Source organism: Populus alba, chromosome 19 (assembly GCF_005239225.2).
Source record: "Populus alba chromosome 19, ASM523922v2, whole genome shotgun sequence".
Classification (NCBI taxonomy): Eukaryota; Viridiplantae; Streptophyta; class Magnoliopsida; order Malpighiales; family Salicaceae; genus Populus; species Populus alba.
In genome coordinates, this window is record NC_133302.1 from 9,753,242 (window position 1) to 9,777,658 (window position 24,417).

The 24,417-nt window shown below is 33.0% G+C and overlaps 2 protein-coding genes across 3 annotated transcripts; one reads left to right on the top strand and one right to left on the bottom strand.

The window, feature by feature from the left end:
* The first annotated feature begins 1,639 nt into the window (after nt 1-1,639).
* LOC118056758 (protein EMBRYO SAC DEVELOPMENT ARREST 30) lies at nt 1,640-9,121 on the top strand. 2 transcript variants are annotated; one of them, XM_035069099.2, is made up of 11 exons: nt 1,640-2,297; nt 2,394-2,487; nt 4,011-4,081; nt 4,162-4,250; nt 4,353-4,596; nt 5,206-5,318; nt 5,515-5,605; nt 5,867-5,995; nt 6,712-7,030; nt 7,142-7,265; nt 8,149-9,121. In XM_035069099.2, the coding sequence occupies exons 1-11, from the start codon at nt 2,130-2,132 to the stop codon at nt 8,606-8,608; spliced, it is 1,902 nt and encodes a 633-aa protein (XP_034924990.1). In that variant the 5' UTR covers nt 1,640-2,129; the 3' UTR covers nt 8,609-9,121. The 2 variants fall into 2 exon arrangements, with proteins under 2 accessions (XP_034924990.1, XP_034924989.1); XM_035069098.2 differs by having other exon boundaries at nt 1,640-1,986; nt 2,078-2,297; nt 6,712-7,265.
* Nucleotides 9,122-9,802: 681 nt separating this feature from the next.
* LOC118056759 (syntaxin-132) lies at nt 9,803-16,884 on the bottom strand. The gene is made up of 13 exons (XM_035069100.2): nt 16,646-16,884; nt 15,848-15,946; nt 15,639-15,695; nt 14,764-14,812; nt 13,317-13,405; nt 13,158-13,231; nt 12,119-12,161; nt 11,959-12,019; nt 11,820-11,845; nt 11,664-11,741; nt 11,058-11,138; nt 10,309-10,374; nt 9,803-10,084 (listed from the first exon to the last, which is right to left on the bottom strand). Exons 1-13 carry the CDS (start codon nt 16,661-16,663, stop codon nt 9,911-9,913), a joined length of 915 nt encoding a protein of 304 aa, XP_034924991.1. The 5' UTR covers nt 16,664-16,884; the 3' UTR covers nt 9,803-9,910.
* Between the last annotated feature and the right edge of the window lie 7,533 nt (nt 16,885-24,417).

The window sequence follows — 24,417 nt, forward strand, 5'->3', positions numbered from 1 at the left end:
TGAAGGTAAGAAATTAGGTTTTGGATAAGGTATGGATATTGTTACACTTGATCTAAAATCTGAGCTAAAATGAATTTAAAGAAAATTATTTTTATACCAAGCTATGTGTCAAGAAAGTATTGGGTTTCTAGTCTCCATTCCAGTTGTCAGTCTTTTCATCTCAAATTCAATATCTTCTTAATTCTACTAAAATTATATATGTAACATCAAATTGAGAAAGAAGTAATAATATTGATAGAATCTACACAACTATTGGAGAGCTCATGATGCCATTATATATCAAAGTAGAAGCAGTGAGCTTTTATTTAGCGTGGTTTGGTGCTAAGAATTGAGTTAGGCCAAAGTTTGAGGAATTAGGGTTTAAAAAGTTAAAACCATAATCAAGTTCAGATCTTGAGATAAGGGTGACTATGAAAGAAGTAAAAGAGGCAGTATAAAGTGTTGACGAATCGAAAAACTTAGGTTCAAATGGATTTAATTTTCCCTTCTACAAAAAGGCATGATGTTTATGATATGGTGATTGATTTTTTCCAGAACAAGGCATTTGCCTAAAAGCCTTGGGGAGAGGGTGGAGGAGGTAGCACTGAGGAGGGATTGTCTTCCTTTTAGATTCCATCCTTTTCTTTTGTTAAAAAGGATCATCAATTTTATTGTGTGTTGACTAGTTAGGTTTGTGTTTCTACAATCCATACTCAATGGGTTTGAGGTAGGGTATGAATAGTAATTTAGGTACAAGTTTACGAGTTGGTTTGTTTCCGTGGTTGCTTCTACTTTTGAAGCCAACCATGGGAAACAAATGTTTGATAACTAATAAAACTCAATTTACTATTCATTGACCCCATCAATTTTTGCGTTGAAAACACAGGTTCATTGAAAGCAACACAATGCTGTTTTAGTCGTGGAGAGTGTCTCCACTATTCACTTAAACAGTGGAGCATGTCTCTACTATTCACGTGAACAACAGAGACATTCTCCAATGTTCACATGAACAGTGGTGCGTGTCTCTACTGTTCCGGCCGGATTGGGTGCGGTCCAAAGCTAAATGCATTGAACTGGGTCCGAGCTAGTAAAAAAAAATTACATTTTATTTTTTATTTTTAATTGTATTTTAATGATGACGTAAAATTTATATAATTTGATCGCAATCCTAATTTTGTTCCTAATTATATTTTGTCTAATGTTGTTACGCATTTAAGAAACTAAAGAAATTGTAGTCCTAATCGAATGTATTTCATTCGTGATAGAATTGTAGATAGTTTAATTGAACAATAAAAAATATTTTATATAAAATATTATTTATTTCATGATGTAATAACAATAGTTAAATCTATAATATTTAAATTAAAAACTATCAATATTATAATTAATATATATATATATATATATAAAATTATTTTATAACCTCAATTTTCATTTTTAACTAAATACATTAAATTATTATTTTTTCAACCTTAATTTTGAAGATAAATTTTTTTTCAACCAAAGCATTAAATGTTAATATTAAAAAAAATAAATAAATATTTTAATATATTTTGAAGTAATTTTTTTTTTAATAACTAATGTTTTTTTTTAAAAATTTAAAAAATTAATTAATATTATTTATTTGGTGACGGAGACAAGGAGAGAGAAGGAAGGAAGAAGTCCTTTCCGAATCCAAATCCAAATCCACATCCTTCTCCCTGAGTGTCTCTTTCACAACTCTTCTCTTTCTTCTCTTCTGCCAACCCATACCAAACACCTCCCAAACAACAACTCTTTCCCTTCTGCTAACACAAACTTTCTTTTCTGTTTCTCTTCCATTTTGATTTCATTTAGTTCCGCTTCTAATCTTATATTCAACCCCTCATTACTTCATTCCCTTCCTGTACCAGAAAACCACACACTCTCACTCTCTCACTACATAAAGACGACAACTTTCCTTTCAAATCCTCTCATTTTCAACCAAACGAAACTCAATTCAATTCATGTTTGACCCCATTCGTCCAGGTCCCCGGAGAGCTTGCAAGTTATTCATTAACACTTAAATACATTCCCTTTTCTTTGTTTGGATTTGATTTATTCGGAATTGGTGTTGTAGGGGCTTGAGGAATTGTGGGATTCGGATTTTGACAGGAATTGGGCATGAATGAATGAAGATGGCGTTCAAATCCAAGATAAAATGGATTGCACTGTTTGTCTTGATACTATCAATGGTGTCTCTAGTGATTCACCTCTCCATCACAAAGCTTTCGGGGCCTTATTCACTGCAATCTACTTTAATGCCTGCCATTGGATTTAACCTCACTCCTATCTTCGACGTACAGATTTCATTTTGCGTTCCGCATTGTTTTGTTTTTTTAGCATTTGTTGTGTTCTTTATTTGTTTTTTCATCTGGGTTTTCGTGGTTTTGTAGGGTGATAGAGCTGTTCGAAATAAGAGGTCGTGGGGGCATGTGAAGTCTTTGAAGTCACTGCAGCCTTATGCCAACCCGAGAAGCAGTTATCCTGGTAATGGGTTTTGCTGAACTTTTCTATTTGTCTGTTTACTTTTCTGTTTCTTTTATATCCATTGAGGTTAAATTTCTTGAACTGGTTTTTATTGGAGGCGAGTGTCTTTTGGTTATTAATTAGCTTCTGTGGAATTTGGAAATGTGAAATGGATTTGATCAGTTAAGTTTTGTAGGAGTGCATTTAAATGAACTGTGGATCGGTAAGTTGTTGAAGCTTTCTTTGAAAGTTTATGTAAATTTATTGCTTGGTTGAGGTCATTTCAAGTTGGATATGGATATGGCACCCCATTTAACCTGCTTCTGAGGGAGTAATTGACGCATCCTTTAGGGAATTTAGTGATCATTCCATTTGGTTGCTATTCTACTTGTCGTTTCCAATTGGATGATCTTGTATTTTGCTGAAAGTGGTTGAGTCGTGGATGTTCTTTCTTTTCTCCTTTCCCCCCCCTTTATTATTATAACAATCAATGCATGGTTGATGTGTTTAAATTAAGTACCATAGTTTTTATTTTTCTTTATTTCTTATTTTTCTCTATTTCTTATTTTTCTCTATTTATATTTTGGTAGGGGGTTGGGGATTCCTTACTTGGTTAGTCTGACCAATTGAATGGTGCAAAAAGCATGTTTTGTGCAACTCCATTATTATTATAACAATCAATGCATGGTTGATGTGTTTAAGTACCTTGTAACAATCAATGCATGGTTGATGTGTTTAAATTAAGTACCATAGTTTTTTTTGGAAAAGAACTCTACTAATCTAGTTTGATATTGATAATCCTTAAATGGGTTATACAATGTGCACCATTATGTTTATTTGCATAGTTTTGCATCGAAATCTATGTAAAAGCCTGTGAAAAATGAAGGTGGCTTATTTGTTTTAGAGTAGATTGTGGAAAATTGGTAATACAATGTGCACCATTATGTTTATTTGGATACTTTTACAGCGGAATATATGTAAAAGCCTATGAAAATGAACGTGGCTTATTTTTTTTAGAGTAGATTGTGGAACATGTTTGTTACATTTTTTATATTTTGGATGAAGGGAAACCCCAATCTGTTTTGTGACTTAGGTAAATTCCTGGTGCTTTAAAGTTGCTCCATTCACTTGTACTGGGAAAAGTTTGGACTTACTTTCATGGGCATGGATAGATAATTCTCAAGGAAGAGTTTGCTCCTAATAAGTTTTGAATCATGACCTACCCTTATATTGATACCTCTTGCCAATCAGCCAACCCTTTGTTGTTATTTGTGGAATTATGTAACCGTTACTTCTTTACAAGACTATATATAAGCAATATGGTGAAATGGCAGAAAAGAGCATTCTAATTATTTTGATTTCTAATAAATGGTCTTCAGCAAAGCTGCAAGCTTTCTTCCTGTTTACTTTCATTTCATCACCGAGATACCTATTTACTTGGTGCACTTTTTGTCTTGCTCATTATATTATGATCTTTATGGGCTACATTTGAGAATTTCTATCCTCATTGATTTTTTTTTGCGTACATTTTTCTTGGGTTACAGTTCCAAATGAAAAGAGCAACGGTTACATTTATGCAAAAATTTTTGGTGGATTTGAGAAGATAAGATCCTCGGTATGATTCATTTAATGTTATAAACTTGTTTTAATTTTGATTTATAATGAGAGTTCATAACATTTCTGTTCATTTTCTAGATCTGTGATCTTGTCACCATATCCAGGCTTCTAAATGCTACCCTTGTCATTCCAGAGATTCAAGAAAGTCTTCAATCAAAAGGCATTAGGTAATTTACTTTAGCTTGTTTAATGGTTTGCCATTTAACTCCCTGCACTTGAGAAGCTTACAGGTTTTGTTTTTTTCTTTCTAATTTCTGAATATGAAACAGTTACAAATTCAAGAGTTTTTCATATCTCTATGATGAAGAGCAGTTCATAGCATCACTTAAAAATGATGTAATCATTGTGAACAGCCTGCCTGAGAATTTGAAGGCGGGCAGGAGAAGGAATGAGATCCATACTTATAAGCCCAAAAGTTCTGCTTCTCCAAATTTCTATGTTAAAGAAATTTTGCCTGAGTTAAAGAAATCCAAGGTTATTGGCCTAGTTCTTCATGATGGAGGATGCCTGCAGGTAGGTGAATATATTGCAATGTAGATCATAAAATGATTTATATTGTTCTCTCATCTTGAATAGCACCACCTTTCTACTCATAATTGTTAACATAATTGATTTCGATCTCTCATGTCATCTTTTCTTCTAGGATATGACCTTTGCTTGGATGATAACTGTTAGTTATTTTCTTGTGCTCATTTCAATAAAAGGACGTGTTCATTTCAATAATAGTGCATGCTCATGTCAATTTTATTTCTTTATTTATTTGCAAAGAATTAATGATTAATAAACAATTGTATGGAACCAGGAAAAAACCCTAATCAGATGCTTAATGCAGCATCTTTTCTGAAGTGGAATTCTGAACTTGTAATTTTGAGATGTCAACTACAATTTTAACTAAACAAATTCAAAAGAAATTTGTGGCTCAAAGTAATAATTTTGCCAGTCAAAGAAACATGGTGAGCATTATTTTAACTTGGTAGCTACTTTGGTTCCCTTAGTATTTTCAATTCACAAAGTTTGGTATGCACAATTGTGCAATGGACTACTCAATTTGGGGCTTGGAATTTGGGTGTTGATTTATTTTTTTGATAATGCTTTAATCTCTGTTGGTAACTTTCTTTGCAGTCAATTCTTCCTCCGAGCATGTCTGAGTTTCAGAGGCTTAGATGTCGAGTTGCATTTCATGCTCTAAAATTTCGCCCAAAAATTCAGGTGCTTGGTCAGTTGATGGTTCAGAGGTATAGCTGATTAGTTTCTTACCTTGCCTCTCCAATAAAATTATAATGCCAATTAGCAGATTTCAGGATGTGCACAATCTTCATTATTTTGGCACTCTGTAAGAATATGACCGACATTTCAATAATAAATTGCATGCAACTTCACAATCTATGAAGCATTTGTTTGCAGTTCTTGGCTCTAAAACCTTTTCCACAGGTTACGGGCATCTGGTCAACCTTTCCTTGCTTTTCATCCTGGCTTAGTGAGAAATACCTTGGCATATCATGGTTGTGCGGAATTATATCAGGCTAGTTGTTCAAGCCTTTTCTCATCTATATCGCTGCCATGATCAAAGTTGCATCGATATGTTTAAGTTTGGTTTCTTTTAATTTTAGTACTTGTTTTGCTGTTCAATTAGTCATAAAATTCATTAGTTGGAATTTCAATAATTGGATGTGTCTTCTTTTTTATTTTCTACCTCAAACATAAATGAAGATGGATTATATAAATACCTCGTTAAATTCTCTATTTTTCCTAGCCCCTTCTTCTAACTTGGCACTTCCTCTAGGATGTTCACACTGAGCTTATACAGTACCGAAGGGCACAGATGATTAAGCAAGGGATTCTTAATGATAAGCTAAGTGTAGACTCACACGTCCGAAGATCCAATGGGTCATGCCCCCTCATGCCAGAAGAGGTACACATAGAGTTAAGGTTTAACTTTCAAGTCCAAACTGCACAATGCATGCATCTTTTATCTACACTGGAGTTTTGTTTCTTGCACATTTCTTGAATTATGTTTGCCAAATCATTTGCAGATTTCATATTAATTCTAGGTCCTTAAACTTTCTTTTAGAAGGGATTTTTCATTTTTAGATAGAAGAAAGTATCAATAGAAAAGGGAAGAAATGTCCAACAGCACTTTAGAGAACAAGACATCCTCCAATTAGAGAATGAGAAAAAAAAACAACAAAATTTCAATATAAAAGATAGTCTAATCTCACTAAATTAGCTTTGAAACTCATACACCATAGTGGTCCCATGCATTGCATTGCAAAGAAGCTAGAAGCATCATCCTATTCCACTCTTGAGGTTGACTTATCCTAAAAATGTCGACTATTTCTCTCCATCCAAGCTTACCAAATAAGAATCACGTCACCACAAGCTCTTATGTTCCTTCCTCCTTCCAAAACCCACCATGAACGATCTATCGTACATATCTTCCACCACCATTGGGCAGCCCAATGTTGACTGTCTCCTAGCATGGTAGCATATAACACAGATCTTAGGAGGAAGGCTTTTTACAAGAGCTTTCCTAGCTAGCAGCAAATTATTAGTTTTCATCGTATCAAATGTTACTATCCCAGGAATGACACAACTTTGCGGGGCCCTTTTACTTTGAAACATTTTCAGATTGGTCTTCTCCTTAAAGAGATGGGCTATTCTACTGAAACAATGATATATGTGGCTGGGTCTGAAACTTTTGGTGGTCAACGCATTTTGATCCCTCTGCGAGCAAACTTCTCTAACACTGTGGATCGCACTCAGGTGTGCACTAAGCAAGAATTATCTGATTTGGTTGGTCCTGAAACACCTCTTCCATTGAATCCTTTCCAGCCTCCACCTACCAAAACTGAGGAACAATTAAAAGAAGAGTGGAATAGGGCAGGTCCCCGGCCTCGTCCCCTTCTTCCACCTCCAGACAGACCCATCTATCAACATGAAAAAGAAGGTTGGTATGGTTGGATTACTGAGTCTGACACAGAACCAGACCCTTCATCTGTAGATCTGAGGAATCAAGCACACAGATTAATCTGGGATGCTCTTGATTATATTGTCTCAGTGGAAGCAGATGCATTTTTTCCTGGTTTCCATAATGATGGTAGTGGATGGCCAGACTTCTCAAGCTTGGTCATGGGACACCGGCTATACGAGAGTGCTTCTTCTAAAACATATCGGCCAGATAGGTATGATGGGCAAAAACCTCTTATTATGAACTTCAAATTAATTACAGCATAAATGTACTGAATCATTCCATGGAAATTGATTGAAGTACAATATGTTTCAACGCAAAAATGGAAGCATAGTGTGGATGAATGTCCTCAACTACATGATACTTGAGATTCACAATTTTCTGCAGTTTTAAAATGCCAGTGGGGCAAAATAAATTCAATGACTTGTGATTACATTGATTCATTTTTTCAGTATATATGCATTTGATAGTAGGGATTCTCAACTTCCGCAATTTATGCTCATTTGATTTTGATGTTCTGCAAGGAGCAGCTGACTTTTCACCTTCAATTAAAACACTGCATAGTGCTATGAAGCATTTAAAACTTGCCATACAGACAGAAAGAGGGAAGGATTTGCCAGGAATGTAACAGATGTACTAGATTTCTGAGAAAGATTATCAACCTGAATTTGCATTTTCATATGATAATATATATTATATATTTGTGTTGAGTAATGATTTTTTCCTTGCTGCTCTTCCAGAGAGTAATCAGCTTTCAGTTGGCAGCACTTCCCAAATAATAATCATGTTATGTTGAGATAAGCCACAAGAAGTATTGTAGAATGCCAGGAAAAAAGTGTCTTGCAGTCTTCTATAATCTTCTTTACATTGGTTTCTGCACTGTGGTGTTGCTGTTTTAAAGCAAGCAAATCATCTTGAATCCATTTCAATTTTCATGTAATAAAATTTGTTGTACTGGTTTTATCTGCTTCCTTTTGATTTTGCATACCTTGTACTTTAGTTCTGGTTTTGGTCAGTCTTGATATATCTTCTTGATGTTCACCTGTATATTATAAATTGAACAAATCATTCTGATGCTTTGTTGGTTCTTCAAACAGGAGGGTTCTTGCAGAACTTTTCAACGTTATCCATGACAACTTGTACCACCATAACAATCGCACTTGGAAACGTGTAGTAAGGGAACATCTCAACAAAAGCTTGAGTGAAGACGGACTTATAAGGCAATCCCTTCTGTCAAAACCAACCACATTCCTGTCTCACCCACTTCCTGAATGTTCTTGCAGAATTCCTTCTGCTGAGGTTAGGAAACAGGTAAAAGGTAATGATGGCCGATTTCTATATGGAGGAGAGGATGAGTGCCCAAGATGGATGCAGCTTAGTCAGGAAGATACTCGCGCAGAGTCAGCAGTAGTGGAAGAAGAGGGTAGTGATGATAATAGCGAGCCAGAATATGAAAATGTTGGTGTTGAACAGCAAGAATCTGATGACAGTAGAGGTAGAAGTGGTCTTACTCAAATACCCATGGATCAGGACGATGAATGGGATCCTAATGACTAGAAGTGGATGTGCTGATGATATGACTTCTGTTTTTATAACTGAAGATGGTACTCAACTTTTCAGCAATATCGTCTGGGATGTAGAGTTTTGGGGATGGGGTGATGAGTCCAAGGTCTTTTTCATAGTTCCAACTTGGTGTTTTGAAGGAAATATTCAGATTTATTCTTTCCTAGTAGATTCAAGAAACCCTTATAGAAAAGAAAAATATTCGTATACCTTCTTCATACGACACTGTTTTAGCGTGATAGTAGTAGTGAGCACGTCTGATACCTTCAAGATAAGCTTATTGCAGCCTGTTGCAGAAGCAGAAATGCCCTGTCTTCTGAGAAACATGAAAGATGTTTCAGCACGGAGGAGCTTTGATTTGGGAATGTTGGTATTGGACAGTTTGCAGTTAGTTCCACTTGAAGATCTTTTTGGTACCTGAAACATTAATTTCTGTCCTTGAACTCAATTTCCTGTCGGAGTGTAAAGTTGTTTCGAACAGAAATCAATGACAAGAATATTTTTTCCTCCCTTTTGTCATAGTTCTAACAATTCCATCACCCATTAGATGTTAACAAATAACATTTGCCGATGTTATTATGTCATCATCGTTCAAGTTCAATGGCCCGCTCGCTCAAACAACGTTGACAAACACGAAGCATCTTGGAAAATGCAGGTGGGCTAAGCAAAGTTAGTTGCAGAATACAGGAGTTGGCAGGTTTTACTCAATGTAAATGTGGCCTGTACCCCTGAACCATACGAGGTGAAGGTAGGAACTAGGAACCACCTTAAATCAATCATGGGATGATTGGCACATTCAACCTCCGCAGTTTCAGAGATATGTTCAGTAGAAAAGAATCAGGCATGGCCAGGAACATGGCCAACATGCAGCGGTTGCGAGGCACAGAAGCAGTTTTACCGGCCTTTGCAATTACGCTTCAACACATGATTCAGCTGTTCACCGGCGTTCCTTTGACCTCATATCCTTTCTGAAGGATTGCTCCAACATCATCACTCCATGGGAGGTCGCTTTGCAGGAACAGAAAATAAATATAACTTCCAAAATTTAAAACCAATTCAGGCATCAGCCAAAAGGACACTAATCTGTAATCTCCATTTCTTTTATATAATAATAATAATAATAATAATACAAGGTCATAGAAGTGGCACACTCCGAAACAAATTCATTATAGAAAATGGACAGACAAGTTGAGTTTCAAACACGGACTTCGGATATAAATTGACAAATTGCCGGAGGGTTACAAAGGTCAATCTCACAAACTCATTACATTTGTACATTATACAAGACCACAGAGGCTAAGCGCCCTTGTTGGTATTCCATGGCTTAAGCACGGTCACAACGATGATGGCAACAATGATAAGAAGGATTATAATGGCAATGCACATCCATTTCCTGGAGTTCCTTTGTAACTTCTTTGCCTTTGTGAGAGCAACATTCCCTGACTGCACATGATCTACTGCATTTGAGACCTGAAATTGCAGTAGGCTGTTAAATCACAGGGTTCAAGCATTCTAAGAACCATCACCCTACAGCTAAATATAACTATTATTTTCAAGCACCGACTCATTCCTTTCTCATCCAAGGCAAAAGCATGAAACAGGAATGAACTCGTTACCTTTGATTTATTTTCTGGGAATTAATTACTCTTTTTTGTCACCATAATTAAAATTATTTTATCAAGAAAAGAAGATACCTGTGATTCTATGTTATCAAGCATGTCCCCTTGTGCATCCACCAAGACAGCCATATCCAGAAAAATCTGCATGACAAGTGAATAAAGAAAAAAAAATCCTTGATGTTCACTCTCTCGACATAAAAGAAAAAAAATGCTTGTATCTTGCTGGGTGCACATGCACAGATGGCATTGCCACTAAAAATGGACTCGCTTCTTGTTCTATAACCTCAATTCCACATTTTTCACTTAACATTCCAATGACAGGAGTTCTATAAGAAGGTTAAAAAAAAAAGAACTACTCAGTGATCAGATACTCATCTTATCTAAATCTGACAAAATGTGGTCAAATACTAATCACAGGGCCCTAAATTGAACAAATAACCATAATTTCAGATATAAAAGAGATTAATTTTCCATAGAAAGCTCCTGCATCAACATCTCATCACATCTAAACAAAGATCACATAGAAAACTACTTGACTAAGCTCAAGCTTGCCACAATGCCAGAAGGCCCTCAACATTAATCACCAAGCCCAAGGTGAAAGTTACCTCAAATAAACCAGTGTTAAAAGTTGAACAGCAAAGTTAAGTCAAGATCATTTTCCAGTTTGAGACAATTAAAGCTAAAGTGACATCAAAATTTTTAAAAGTCAGCTGTGGTTGCATATCTGCTTTAATCAAAAGAATATGTATAATTCTAAGAAGCTACAGAAATACCAGATTAATGCCAAAAGGGAAAAAAAATATATAATTGTTGTATTGGCACACCTGTTGTAAGTCCAGAAGTTTCCTCTCCAGATCTCTGACTGCATCATGGCGCTCTTGAATTTCTGCCAAAGTATCTGTTATCTGCATACAAAAAAGTACAAAAATGAAATCAGGAATGACCCTTTATGATGATTCACTATTTAGGCAAACGATGAGCCAAGTGGCAAAGTATTAAGTATGACTATCCAAAAAGCTTCCAATGATTTTCAAGAAAAAAAAAAAACAAGAAAATTTGGAGAAGGAAAGAATAAAGACACAAAGAAGTATTGATGATGGGAAGAATGAGCAAATCATATACAAGGCCTCCTAAGAAACAATATTGTCAAAACAAATGCAACAAAAACATTCAACATCAAACATTTTTTGTTTCTCTTTCAAAATCTTCCCTAGGGGCCATGCCAGCAGTTGAGACTTGGGATTTCAATTTGAAGGTCTCAGGCTTAAAGTCTAGGAGGGGTGGGTGGAAATTTAGGAATTGGAGAAAGTGTAAAGACTACCTCTTGTTGTGTAGTTCAAAACAAGTTGGGCTGGCCTCTCATAGAATAAATTTTTAAAAAAAAGATAGAAAAAGAAAAGAACAAGAGGAGGAACAAAAGATCAACAGACCTGGCCTCGCCCTTGTTCCTGAATTGCTTTCTGAAAAATTTGTTCGCTGTCTCCAGTCTCAATCAATGTGTCAATCGTCTGTACATTTCAGAATAACAAAACTTAGATTATAGAACTATGAATTTGTTTGCAGTTTTTAAGTACAACAGGTTTCACCTCTTCATCTGCTCTTGTTCCCGTCACTGAAAATTGAGTAAATCAAGAAATATAAAAGATTAGCATTGTATCATGGAAAATAGGCCATCGGGTTATTGGCATAAGACCACCTAATTAGAAACAAGAAAAAGGCCTGAACCTGTAAAAACACGCCTCTCAACAACCTCCCGGTACTCTTGATGGATGTTTTCCCTAAGAGTCTATAAAAATTCAGAGATGCCATAAGATCACTGTCACAAAATAGGCAAAGGAGTGCAAGATCCTCATTCAGATATGCTTGTTTATGTTTCATTACCTACCTGAAATTCAGCCATCTTGTCTTTCAATTTCTTTTTCAAGGCTCTGCCATAAAATCATAACACCAAATCAGATACGGCAAAAAATTGGATAATTCTTCCAAAAGATCTACAACTCCTACAGGGATTTAATAAAAAATTGAAAAGAAAAGGTAAGAATAAATGCATAACTCAGACAGGGCAATATACTTTAACTAACTTTAAATTGACTGCAACTCTAGCATGCCACAACTCGTTTCCCTTTGATTGGTCTTTCTAATTTGTTTACAAAAGTTAAAAAACAAATAGAGATAACCACTCTCCTAAGGGTAATTTTCACCTGGCTCTTATCTAAATTGTTTGATTTTCACCAACTCTACAATGGATCTTTTGATGATGGTGCAACTATATGAATGTCAAGTATATGCTATATTGAATGAAGAAAATGTCTTTGGAGGTAATACTTAACTTGCATATTAGCTTAGATGTGATATTTTCCTTAAATAAAGTGTAAAAAATTAGTTTGGGGGCGCCCAAAACAGAGAGGCCTTTACTTTAAGGGTTCTATGTATAGACATAATTTCTGGGACATTTGCATGTTTTTAAGAAAAAAATAATTGCAGACAACAATTTGAAAAAACAAACCCTCAATCTTAGCACTTATTTATACAAGAGTAACATGCATGCAGGACATTCTCCCACGAGAACGCCAAAAGGGACAGCTAAAAAAAACAGGCACATAAAAATCACCAACTTAAAGACATGTCTGTGATCTCTGTCCTATAACACTAAACTGCAAAAACAGAAGTAAATATTGTCATTCTAAATTAAAACTCCTTTCAGCAAACTGCAGATTTAGACCCATGACCTTCATCATATCCTGACTTTACATAAATTATAGTTGTGAATCCGCATGCATTATTATTGTAAATCAGCATGTGTTCTTTACCCCATCAAAAAGATTCATTGTCTACAGAAAACACCAGATCAAACACTCATAACTAATAACACTTATGATTGGAAAGAGAAAAGGTTTTCCAAACAGAGTTGAAATGCTAATTACATAGTAGTTGAGGTTCTTGATCGGTCTACACCTGTTCCTTTACCACATCCCGGCTTCTGCCTATTAGATAAATTCTGGACAACATAAAGCAGATATTGTTAAAATGCTGTAAATCAATTGGAAAAAAGAAAAGAAAAAAAAAAGCAGCAGTTGGCCTACCTCTTTGTCAAGTTCCTCGAGTTTTGACTTTATTGAACGAGCGATTTTTCCAACTTCATCAACATCTTTCTCCATTCGCTGTTTGATTCCTGCAGACAAAAACCAAACCAATCAACTTAGAGGTTCATAAATCATAAGAATCTAGAAAAATACTAATTTCAACGAGTAAAGAAAATGAAATTGAATCAGAAAGGGGTTGGAAAGGAGAAAGAAATCAGAATTCAGAGAAGCAAACATAGATTCACAAAATAAGTTATGTGTTTTACAATTTCTTTTTGCAGCCATAAGTCATTAAATGCTTGTGGAAGGCTGATTGAAGCACACAAATTGAAGTTACCTGGTTCACCCGATCCATCATCTGGCCCAACCCCGCACACAAATTGAAGCTACCTAGTTCACCAAATCCATCACCGGGCCCACCCCAATCCGGACTTGTAATTTCATTTTTCAATAAAATACATGAATTGTTTTATCTCATAATTCATGAAGGATATTTATGGTTTTATGCATGGATTTGAGTAGTGTTTGTTATTGTGATAGCAGTTGTTTTTCAAGGTTGTTTTGCTTGAAAATGCATCAAAATAATAGTTTTTTTTATTTTTGATATCAGCACATCAAAACAATCCAAAAAACACAAAAAAAAAAATCATTTGAATAAACAAAAAAATCATTTTTTTTTAAAAAACATGGCCACAATGCAAAGACAAACAACACTTTAAAGTTGACTCTATTTTATGGTTTTATGATTTATTGATGGAGATGCGGTTTATTTTTTAATCTTAAATCTTATTTTTCCAAATTGATTTTTAAAAAAAATCAGTTAGGTACCTAGAGATAGCAGCCCGGGGGAGAAAGTCCTCCACCCGCTGCGGAGGCAGGTGATAGATTTAAATATTCCAGGCCAGCAGCAGGTGGAGCAAAATCCAACTCCAAATCTGACCATTTGCCATCCCCTATTCACCTAATCTGATACTTTTTTTTTTTTTTTTGGATTCGAGGAAACCCCACTCTCCGGAAAGCGCACTTTGTGGGCCCAGATAAGTAAGTAAAACCCCGGCTGTCCCAGGCTCTTACAAGAAGTGCACGCCCTGACTCGAACTCCAGACCTGCTGTGCAAATCTCAAGCCCTTTGCCACCACGCTACACCCCTTGGGGACACCTAATCTGATACTGCTAATTGATTTTCCCAATCATGCACATTGCTCAATTTTTCTAACCATTTGGAATAAAAATTGAGAGAATAGAATCAGCCTAAAAGTTGGAAAAATCTTCGTGTATTTTTGCTTTACCCAACTTCATTCATTCTTTTTATCCAATATAATTGTTATTTGAATTTACAAACATAAAAACAAAGAGAAACATGTTTATATTTTATTACATACATGCATATACAAATATGTATTAAAAAAAACACGTTGAAAAATATCAATCGAAATATTCTGATCACCTTTCATGGCAGGAGCCTTGGTCACAGCCTTTGACTCCTCATGTGCATCCTGCATACAAGATTTGCAAGAAATGGAAACCAAAAACACTGCTTAGCTGATTTTTCCACCATTAAAGACATTAATTGCACCTAGCAACACTTTCTTATCTTCTGTGCAACTGTTAAACATATGTTTGGTGTTGCTTAGCACGAATTAAGAAAGGTGTTGTCAGAACACCACCAAGTCTATACATATAAACAACAAGACTGGAAAAGGGGAGGCCTTATAACATAGATCAACAGCAATAAATTTTCCAAGCATGCAAATCTGAGTTTCTGAAATGCTTCTATTATCACCTAGTTTAAGCCATGCATTCTAAATATAATGAAGGGAACTCCTCCATAAACCCCCAATCCACCCTCCAAGAAACAAAATGAAAAGAGACTTTGATGAACCGCATGCCATGGAACCATATATGGAATACTGATCCAAATATAATGACCACAAGCATACCAAACCAGAGGATGCCAAAACAAAGATATTGACCTTATTTAAGTTGAAAGTATTATATTCGTGAAGAATTTAACAATTCCTTTATCACAAAACTTTGAAAATTTTTTTTGGATCTAGACTAGGTGGGATTGCTGATAAAGGCATGACATCACAAATTTACATGTTGACTTAAAATTGGCACAACATCTCCTAGAGGAAAAGTTTTTCTTCAAGGAGATTGGGCAAAAACAGAATAAACCTCGAGTTTATGTGGTATCTTTGAAAGAAGTATTTTTCAACCTTTTCTCAACCTAAATGGCTTATTAAACAGTTATGAGGCTGTCAATCTTTTTTCTTTGTTTCTTTGCAAGTTAATTAAGAACTTGCTGAATGGGGCTCATACCTGGAGCTTTTTGAGCAACTTGTCCAGCTTCTCATTCTGTTTCTCAATCTCTTGAACCTGGGAAACAGAAGATGAGGATATGGCGTCAACTAATAGAAACGTGATGGAAACAACAAAATATAGGATTTGAATGGCAACAATAGTATCAAAAGGAAAATAACAAGGCATGTAAGGAACAACAGAAACAAAATGAAAAGAAAGGGAGAAACCTTTTTAAAGAAACTCTCCAAGCCCAAGTCTGCAGAATTCATTCCCATCTCAATATCCCCGCCTCTGGAACCCTGACCCCGAGGGATCTCAAAGGACTCCTGCAATTTTCAATCAAGTCATTACAATTAACATGTAACTCATCTCAACCCAGCCATAAATAATTCTAACAATTAAATTTTACATGCACAAAAACATTACAGTCAAATGGTAGTTTGCTACAATTACTGACAAGGAAAGGCTAATTTCTTGTGTTCAAAGCAATTCAATTTGGCTTCCCATGTTAGTAACATATCCATTAGCATCCCAAAGCCTAGAGCTTTAAGAATCAAAACCGCAAATTTGAGCAGTAGAAGGAAGCATCTCCTTTGACAATATAAGTCATTACATAACTAGATTCGAAGAGTAAACTTCGATAATATGTCAGCTAAACTAAGCGAATCGGTCGTGTCATGCTCCATTTACTGACTTTTTAATTTTTCATCTTCTGGGGTCCCCAAAAATAATAGATCCCGTGATTTAAAATTTTGAATTTCCTTCATCTTCCTCCTCTTTCTCACCATCCAAACATCAAAAAAGAAAATAAGATCCCAACTTTTTAAACAACAAAAGGAACCCATAATTGAATCCTCAGTTTCCCAAACAGATCCAACGAAATGAATGCAGATAAAAACAATAAAAACAAATTATAATAGCTGTCAACATCAAAACAAGTTAGATCAAGACAAAAACAAGACAAACAAAAACAACATTAACATCGATACAAACTAAAAAAAAGAAGACAGAGAACATATGTTTACCGACAAAAGGTCATTCATTGTTGAAGAACAGCAGCTGAAAAAAAGAAGCCTCCTTTTGTTAATGTTATTGTTTTTCTTGAAAAAACAACAACAATTGCTTGTTAATTAAGACCGGGATTTTGTTTTAACTTTCAACAGATGAAACAAAAAGGGAAACCCCAGGTCTTAATTAAGGGATGGAGGAGGAGGAGGAGGAGGAGGAGGAGTTTTTCTTTCCTTTCCTTTTCTGAGAGAAGGAAAATAGATTTGCTGTTCCCGAGTTGAAATTATTGTCAGAGACAGAGAGAAATAGTTGTCAGTTTTTTTGTTTTTTTAATTTTCTCTACATATCATGGGAGAAGGTATTCTATGCGATCAAGTACAGGAATTGAACGTGGTTCTTTGTTGTTTTTATATTTAAAAAAGTTTTTTAAAAAAAATTGATTTTTTATTTTAAATTAATATTTTTTATATATATTTATATCATTTTAATTTACTAATATCAAAAATAACTTTTAAAAAAAATAAAAAAAATTATTTTAATATATTTTTAAATAAAAAAATATTTTAAAAAATAAATATAATAACCCATGAAGTGAAATGATTTCATTTTACAACTTCTTACAAACGGGCGTTGAATTTTTTTTAAAAAAGTTAACACATTGATGTTAAAAAATTTTATAATTAAATAAGATTTAAAATATATGTTAATTATAAAAGCTGCCATGGAAGCTAAGATGACATGATATATTAATATAAAGATTCTAAAACACGTAGCTGTAGCAGTTTTTTTTAATATATTTTTAAGAAAAAATATATTTATAAAGTAATAATTATCACAATTCTAAACATTACCATAATGTAATATATCATTTTATTCATATGACTCCATTTAAGCACATGGAAATATTGAGTTGTGGATATTTTTTTAATACAAATTTTTCAAGTTTGTGTGGCTTATGGATTCGGAGTGTGAACCAAGAACGTGTTATCGTCCTTTATCTTTTTGTAAGTAATAGTTTAGATGCTTGTATTTTGTGTGTAAAAAATAACGTTTAGGTTTTGAAAATGAATAAAAAAGATATAAAACTAGTTCATGACAAACCTTTAACTACGCTAATTAGGGTTGAGCTAACTCAAGATATTTCATTAAATTCACAACCTAAATCATGTGATTGGAATAACCTAATTAAAAAATAAAAAGAATTATAAAGTTGTTTTTTCTATAAAAAAAAAACCTCGTATTAATTATTTAAACCTGTGACTCAATTCATTAGATCTGATGCACCCAATCTGGAAAAACCATAAAGTTCAATTCTCAATCATTCATATATTGAATGATAAAATTAAAAAAAAAAGATATACAAAAGGATTTTTTTTAAAAAATAGAAATTAAAAGATTAAGGATTGAAATTGAAATATAAAATAAATTTTATATTTAATTGAAGGGTAAAATTGAAAAAAAAATCAATTTAGTAAAAGGAAAAAAAAATGAAAACAATATTATAATTAAAGCGTGAAATTGAGAAGAATAATAACTTTTACAAAGAAAAAAATAGAAATCAAAAGAATAAAGACCAAATTAAAAAATATCATACCATCAATTTGATTTAAAGAATGAAATTGAAAACCAATAAAATTTTTATAAAAGAATAATGTCCATAATTCTTTTAAATGAGGATGCTTAGATTGTTATTTTAATTACCATATCATTCAATAGAGATCTCTATAAATGCATAATCATATTACAATAATAGATGTTTAGGTGATTGTAAACAAAATAGTTTGTACAAGTAGAGTTTTAGTTAAGATGGTTATGTATATAACTAGACTGATCACAATCATTCGATGTATCTTTGACAAGGTTATTATTAATTTTTGACTTCATAAAATTTATCATACAAGTATTCTCTTAATTTATATGTCGAATCATTGGACCTTTTTAACCATTCTTATATAAGGGGATTTGAAAATTAAAATCAAGTTCAATCTCTCATTTGAAGAGATATTAGGCCATTAAAATATAATTATAGCACATATTTATAAGCAAAGTTCATATCCCAAGAATTACATCACTTAAAATTAAATCTAGGTTTTAGGTCCAAATCCACATATCAAACCATGCTAATGATTACAATTTTATAAAAATCTACAATGAAATTGTACAAATAAAAATATGGACCTTGAAACTATATTCATTTTCCTCATGCATTAAGAATACAATCGACCATATTTTTGAAACTCAGTCTGGCTTATTACCTCGACCTAATGCACAGGCCATGAGTTGCATGGTTCGACCTATAAGTTAGTTGGTTGACTCAAGTCAATTGTTTTTTTTTATATATATAATATTTGTCCAAAATAGCGGTGTTTTAAACAAAATTAAAAAAAAAACTAAAAAGACATCATTTAATTTTTTTTATATAAAAAAGTTGATTATGGCCCACTTGGATTTTGACTGGGTCACCTAAGTTTGACGTAGTCAATTACATGGGCATTTTTTGAAGGAAACCCAGCCTAGTCCAGGTAGCAGCTCAACAGGTGAACCTGTTAGGCCAAGCTTCGAAACTATGCATTTGAGTCTTAAGGCTTAAACCTATTTTACTTAAATAGAAATTTTCACAAAAAATTCATCAATAGCTATATAGAAAAAAAAAGTAAAGTAAAAAAGAGAAGTTAGGTACCATAATAAGTGATGGAAATTCTAAAGATGTTATTAAATTATAAATACTAATATTGATAATAACAAAAAAAAAGGGAAAAATATTACAACAAAATCCAAAGTAAAAAACCTCATTATCGGAGTTTAGATGGTCTTAAATCTTATATCTAAGATAAATATAAATAAACATATAAAAATTACAAATTATGAACAAATAACATACAAGACATCACATATAAACACAACACTTGAAAAGAAAAAATAAATCCTTAACCTTATGTTTGTTAGTTAATTTTGAATTTTAAAAAAAAAAAAACTAGACAAAGTTAGCTTCACTAATGACCAAACTAGCTCATTAAAGGTTTTCTATAAAATTTTTTTAATAAAGTATAGTCATAATAAATGTATCATATCATTCAAAATAAATACATCTTGATCCATTTGGTTGAATTTAATGAATTTATAGATTACTTATTACACAAAAACTCAAAAGTAATAATATTTTTCAATAAGCCCCTATTCAATTAGATCCATGCTTGAATCATGCAATTTAGTCCTTAACACTTAGTTCTCATTCAATAAATTTAGGAACAAAAATAACCAAATATGCAAATAAGAATAAAAAATCACATTCAACTCATAAACACATCCATACATGCTAATTCACCAAATCAAAGTTAAAGTTTAATTACCTAAATTGATCACAATAGAGCTAAATCATAAGAAAATCATATGTAAAGACTAAATTAAAACGAATCAGAGATAACATGAAGGGTGTATATAGCATATGGGTTAAGGATCGCGAGACTTTTAAGGACATGCCCATTATCAAGTTGATGGCACTATGATCATCTAGTCAAGTCATTCATGATTGTCTAATTGAATCTAGAGGGAGGCAGTTAAGATTCAACAATCTCTCTCTGTTGTTGTTTTTTTTTTGTCTGCTAATGTTTTTGATTGTTTGGCCAAATCTTTAGGTTTTTTATTTGACTTTCTTTTTTCTTTTTCTTTTTTTTCTAAGTATTTTTTAATTTTTGTTTTTAGGAAAAAAAAGTGTTAGTCATTGCCCTTCTTTATAATGCTTATGTGACAATAATATTGAAAGATAAAGAGTACTTACATCTTGGCTTGGTAAGCTTGTATAAAAGAGATAAGATTTTGAAAGACGATCTTCTTTACACTATGACTGCATGTGTCTTATTACGAGTAGTTTGAAAAAAATGGTCATTATAATATGGTGACCACATATTGCTACTATTAATGAGTATTAAAAGTATGGTCATCTTGGCATGATGACCATATACTATAATTAAATATTCTTAAAAATATGATCATCTAAATATAGAGAGCATATATGCCTATTTTGAGCTATTAGTGACCATATATGTATAAGGTTACTACTATTGAAAGAATGACCATCTTCACTTGTTAATAATATATGCTTATTTTAGGATATTATTGACCACTACTAAAGTGATGATCATCCTTATATAGTGATCAAATATGTCTACGACTAACTATTACTAAAAACACAATCATTTTTGCATAGTAATTGCATATCTATTTGTGGGTGTTAATGACAATATGATTATTTTGATATGGTGATTATATGTTGTTCATTTTAGCATGATGATTAGATGTGACTATTAATTGCAATGGTCATCGGTGACTACTTATTGATAATTTTGATGGAGTGATTTCATATGACTATTAAGGAATGATTATTTTAACATGGTGATCATATATTGATCATCTTTATAGGGTGATCACTTTTGACTATTGAGGACTGATCATCTTGACATGATCACTATATTTTGATAATTTTGATAAGATGATCACTCGTGGCACTTGGACTAACACTATACTATTTTCATCGAGTTTGGATACCCTAATATAACATATCGTGATCATGTGAACTCGATAGATTAGGGTTTAGCCATATAAAACTAATGAGATAAGACTTATACTATCCTAATAAGGATTCAAAATATATTAGTATGAAATTTCAAATTTCAAATATAAAATAGATGAATGTGGGGGAACTCAAAATATATTTCAAAATGATCTTTCAAAAAAAATTGAAAATTTATTGAAACTAGATTAAGACCGTGTTTGACAAGACACAAATAACATGTTTTTATCTAGCTATTTAAACATGATATCAATTCAAGATAAATTATTGTTCATTAACTCGAGACCAAGTAACACAAAAAAATCAACATAAATCTTAATACTTTCATGAACTTCGTTCAAATTTCATATTAATTCTAATAAGTTAACACAAATTCAAACATAACTCATGCTTCATTTCAAAAAACAATCAAATCTCAAAAAATAAACTTACAATTCAACATAAATAATCAATTGATTTCATCAAACCAAATTATAATATCAAGTAATCCAAAAAAATATACGCAATAATAAATATTTTTCCTAAACATTTCACACCACAATTTGTTTTAAAAATAATTTGAAGTTATAAATGGATCTTCTAATATGTTTGGCGTGTTTAAGAACTACTAGAATCGAGGGTAAACTGCCAGAGATATAGGAACAATGATGGCATGTGGTCTCCATGTGCCATAACCATCGCCAATGTATAGATCCACATGCCACCGTAGGTGAAACAAGAAATGAGTGGTTCTAAAACATATTCCTTTTCTCTTCCTTTCTGCATTAGCGGTGGCTCCGACCAATTACTTGTAAGAGAGAATCAACACAAGTAGTTCGTTTTCATCTCTGTTTTTTCTTCCTTGCTCACAGATATGTGACCACCTAACTGATCTAGGAGTCAATAGAGATGTGATTGATAATTTATGTTATCTATCTAATTTAATTTATTTTATTTGTTGAGCCACTCAATATCATATAAATTAAATGGGATCCTAGCCCACTAGAAAAATCTAAACGAGATTTTCTAAATTAGTAGGGAGGGCTATTAATTTGCAAGAAAATAGTAGGAGATCAAATTAGGATTATATGTATAAAGGTACTTAAGTGATCAATAATGAATTCATCATCCTAAGTGAATTAGAAAAAATATTTTATTTATTATCAAATAGTATTGATTGAGAAATCCTTATCAAAGGTGAAATGAAATTTTAAAAGAGTTCCAAATTTTATTCAAACAATCAATGACTGTTATGTAAAGAACAAACATGATTTAACATGGCAAACATACTTTATGCTTTAATATTAAATCAGAACATTATTAATGAAAGGATATTAATTACACTGAGAAACCGGAAATCAAAAGTTAAGTCAAACCACTAATGACTTTTCTAATATTTGGGGGATTATGACACATTGCTAGACGATGTACCCGATCTTCATATATAAATTAATTAATTATTAAATTGATAATAAATTAAATTATTTAATTTATTTTTTTTTATTTAATTAGAATTATAATTTATATTTGGATCAACGTATTAGAAACCTAATGGATCACTGATAAGACTTATACTATCCTAATAAGGATTGATCATGCAATCTTGATGTGACAAGGCTTATACCATATGAAGCTGATGGACATATATCAATTTGAATTTGTTGTATTCTTCAACATTCATCTTCTTTCATGTGAGATTTTTACTTTAAGAATGAAGTGGGTTTATATGATTAGTGACCCTACCCTCTATTACCTTTGACGTTGCATAAAATGATGATCTTCCTTAAGGTAACTTTTGACATTACAACCCATTGATGGGTGGTTATCCCATGATGATTTCTTGAGACGAGTTTTTGTAAATTTTGGCTAGCTTCTTTTGATGAGATTCTGAAAAAACAAAACAAAAGAATTCTTTTGTTATTATTCCTATATTTTTTGCTTTTATGTTTTAGTTTGGATTTTTGTTTTATTTTTGAATTTCTAGTTGTTTCATAATAGACCTATTAAAATCTTTTGTAAATTTCTTTAAAAAACAATTATTTTTATATTTATTTTTTTTTAAAAATAAAACTATAAATTTAAATTGACATCTGCAACACTTTTCTTTAATAAAAATAGTTATGTCTTTCTGTCATTCTTACTATCCTTAATTGCTCTTCCGCCCGCATGATGACAGTAATGTTCTACACGGTAGTTGTGCAAATTCGATCTCTTCTTTTGCTGAATTTCTTGGATTGTTGAGCTTACTTTAAGTTCCTAATGCATTTTCAATAGACTCTTAGCTTTTGGAATTGGCAATAAATTACATGAGGTATCGTAGAATGTTTTTTTTTTTTTTTTTTTAAATTCCTTTGAGAAAACATGCAACCATGTTGCCGTTTATTAATTCCTGTCCTTTTTTTTTCTTAAGAAAAAAAAGAAAGAAAGAAATCTAAGAAATGGAAAAGCATAGGAATCTCAAGCAACCCTCGTAGCATTGTTAATCAATTATTCTGGCCGGCGATGTCTTAAAACGATGCTCATCTCTTTTCCAGCAATCGGACCTGCAGAAAGTGGCCTATTTTATGCTCTCTTTTTCTCCCACAATGGAACTACGTTTACCCTTGCTGAGATTTAAGTTTAGCACAGAGACTTGTCGTTGCCTCCTTGCTTGCTGATTCATCTTGCGTCCATTATTTCCTTCTCTCCTTTTGAATTTGGACATTAACTGTGATTTGGATGCTGCTAGATTTGCTATTTTCTTTTGTCAGTAGCGATAATTGTTTACTTCCCTCCACTCTTTTGCAGCTGCGCTAATGAAGTTCAGGACAGTGTCCAGACCGAGAAGGAATTGAGGGTTAGATAACAATGTTGCACCTTCAGCTTCTGGAGATCACCTCCGCCATTCTCCACCACCAGCCCAACACGAGACACTCCTTCTTTGTTTCAACAAGCCCCTTTTCATCCAACCTTGCATGTGCGTATGATAGTAGTATAACCAGGTCGATTTTAACCAAATTGTTGTTGTTGTGAACCATTTTCTCCCAGCATCATGTTTCTTACTTTCCTTACTGCCTTTTTCTCCCTGTTTTCTTGCTTGAACTCGCAGTTGATAGAATGACTTGATGCGTTTTTGATGTTTTTCTTTGTTTTTTCCCTCCAGCGTAGGGGAATGACATATTTATCCCAACCAGAGTTTAATTTTTCCCCTTCCTTGACTCTTTTTTTATAAGCTTAACATCACTTGCTTTTCAGCATCAA

Bases quoted from the DNA above. Each gene is read 5' to 3' on its own strand.
- LOC118056759 (XM_035069100.2), bottom strand. The intron at 13,232-13,316 runs GTAGGCCAACTG...TATGTTGTCCAG, and splicing joins TCGAGGAACTTGACAAAGAG to AATTTATCTAATAGGCAGAA. The intron at 12,020-12,118 runs GTAGGTAATGAA...GAATTTTTATAG, and splicing joins ACAAGATGGCTGAATTTCAG to ACTCTTAGGGAAAACATCCA.
- LOC118056758 (XM_035069098.2), top strand. From the start codon at position 2,130: ATGAAGATGGCGTTCAAATCCAAGATAAAATGGATTGCACTGTTTGTC. The intron at 2,488-4,010 runs GTAATGGGTTTT...CTTGGGTTACAG, and splicing joins CCCGAGAAGCAGTTATCCTG to TTCCAAATGAAAAGAGCAAC. The intron at 5,996-6,711 runs GTACACATAGAG...AAACATTTTCAG, and splicing joins GCCCCCTCATGCCAGAAGAG to ATTGGTCTTCTCCTTAAAGA.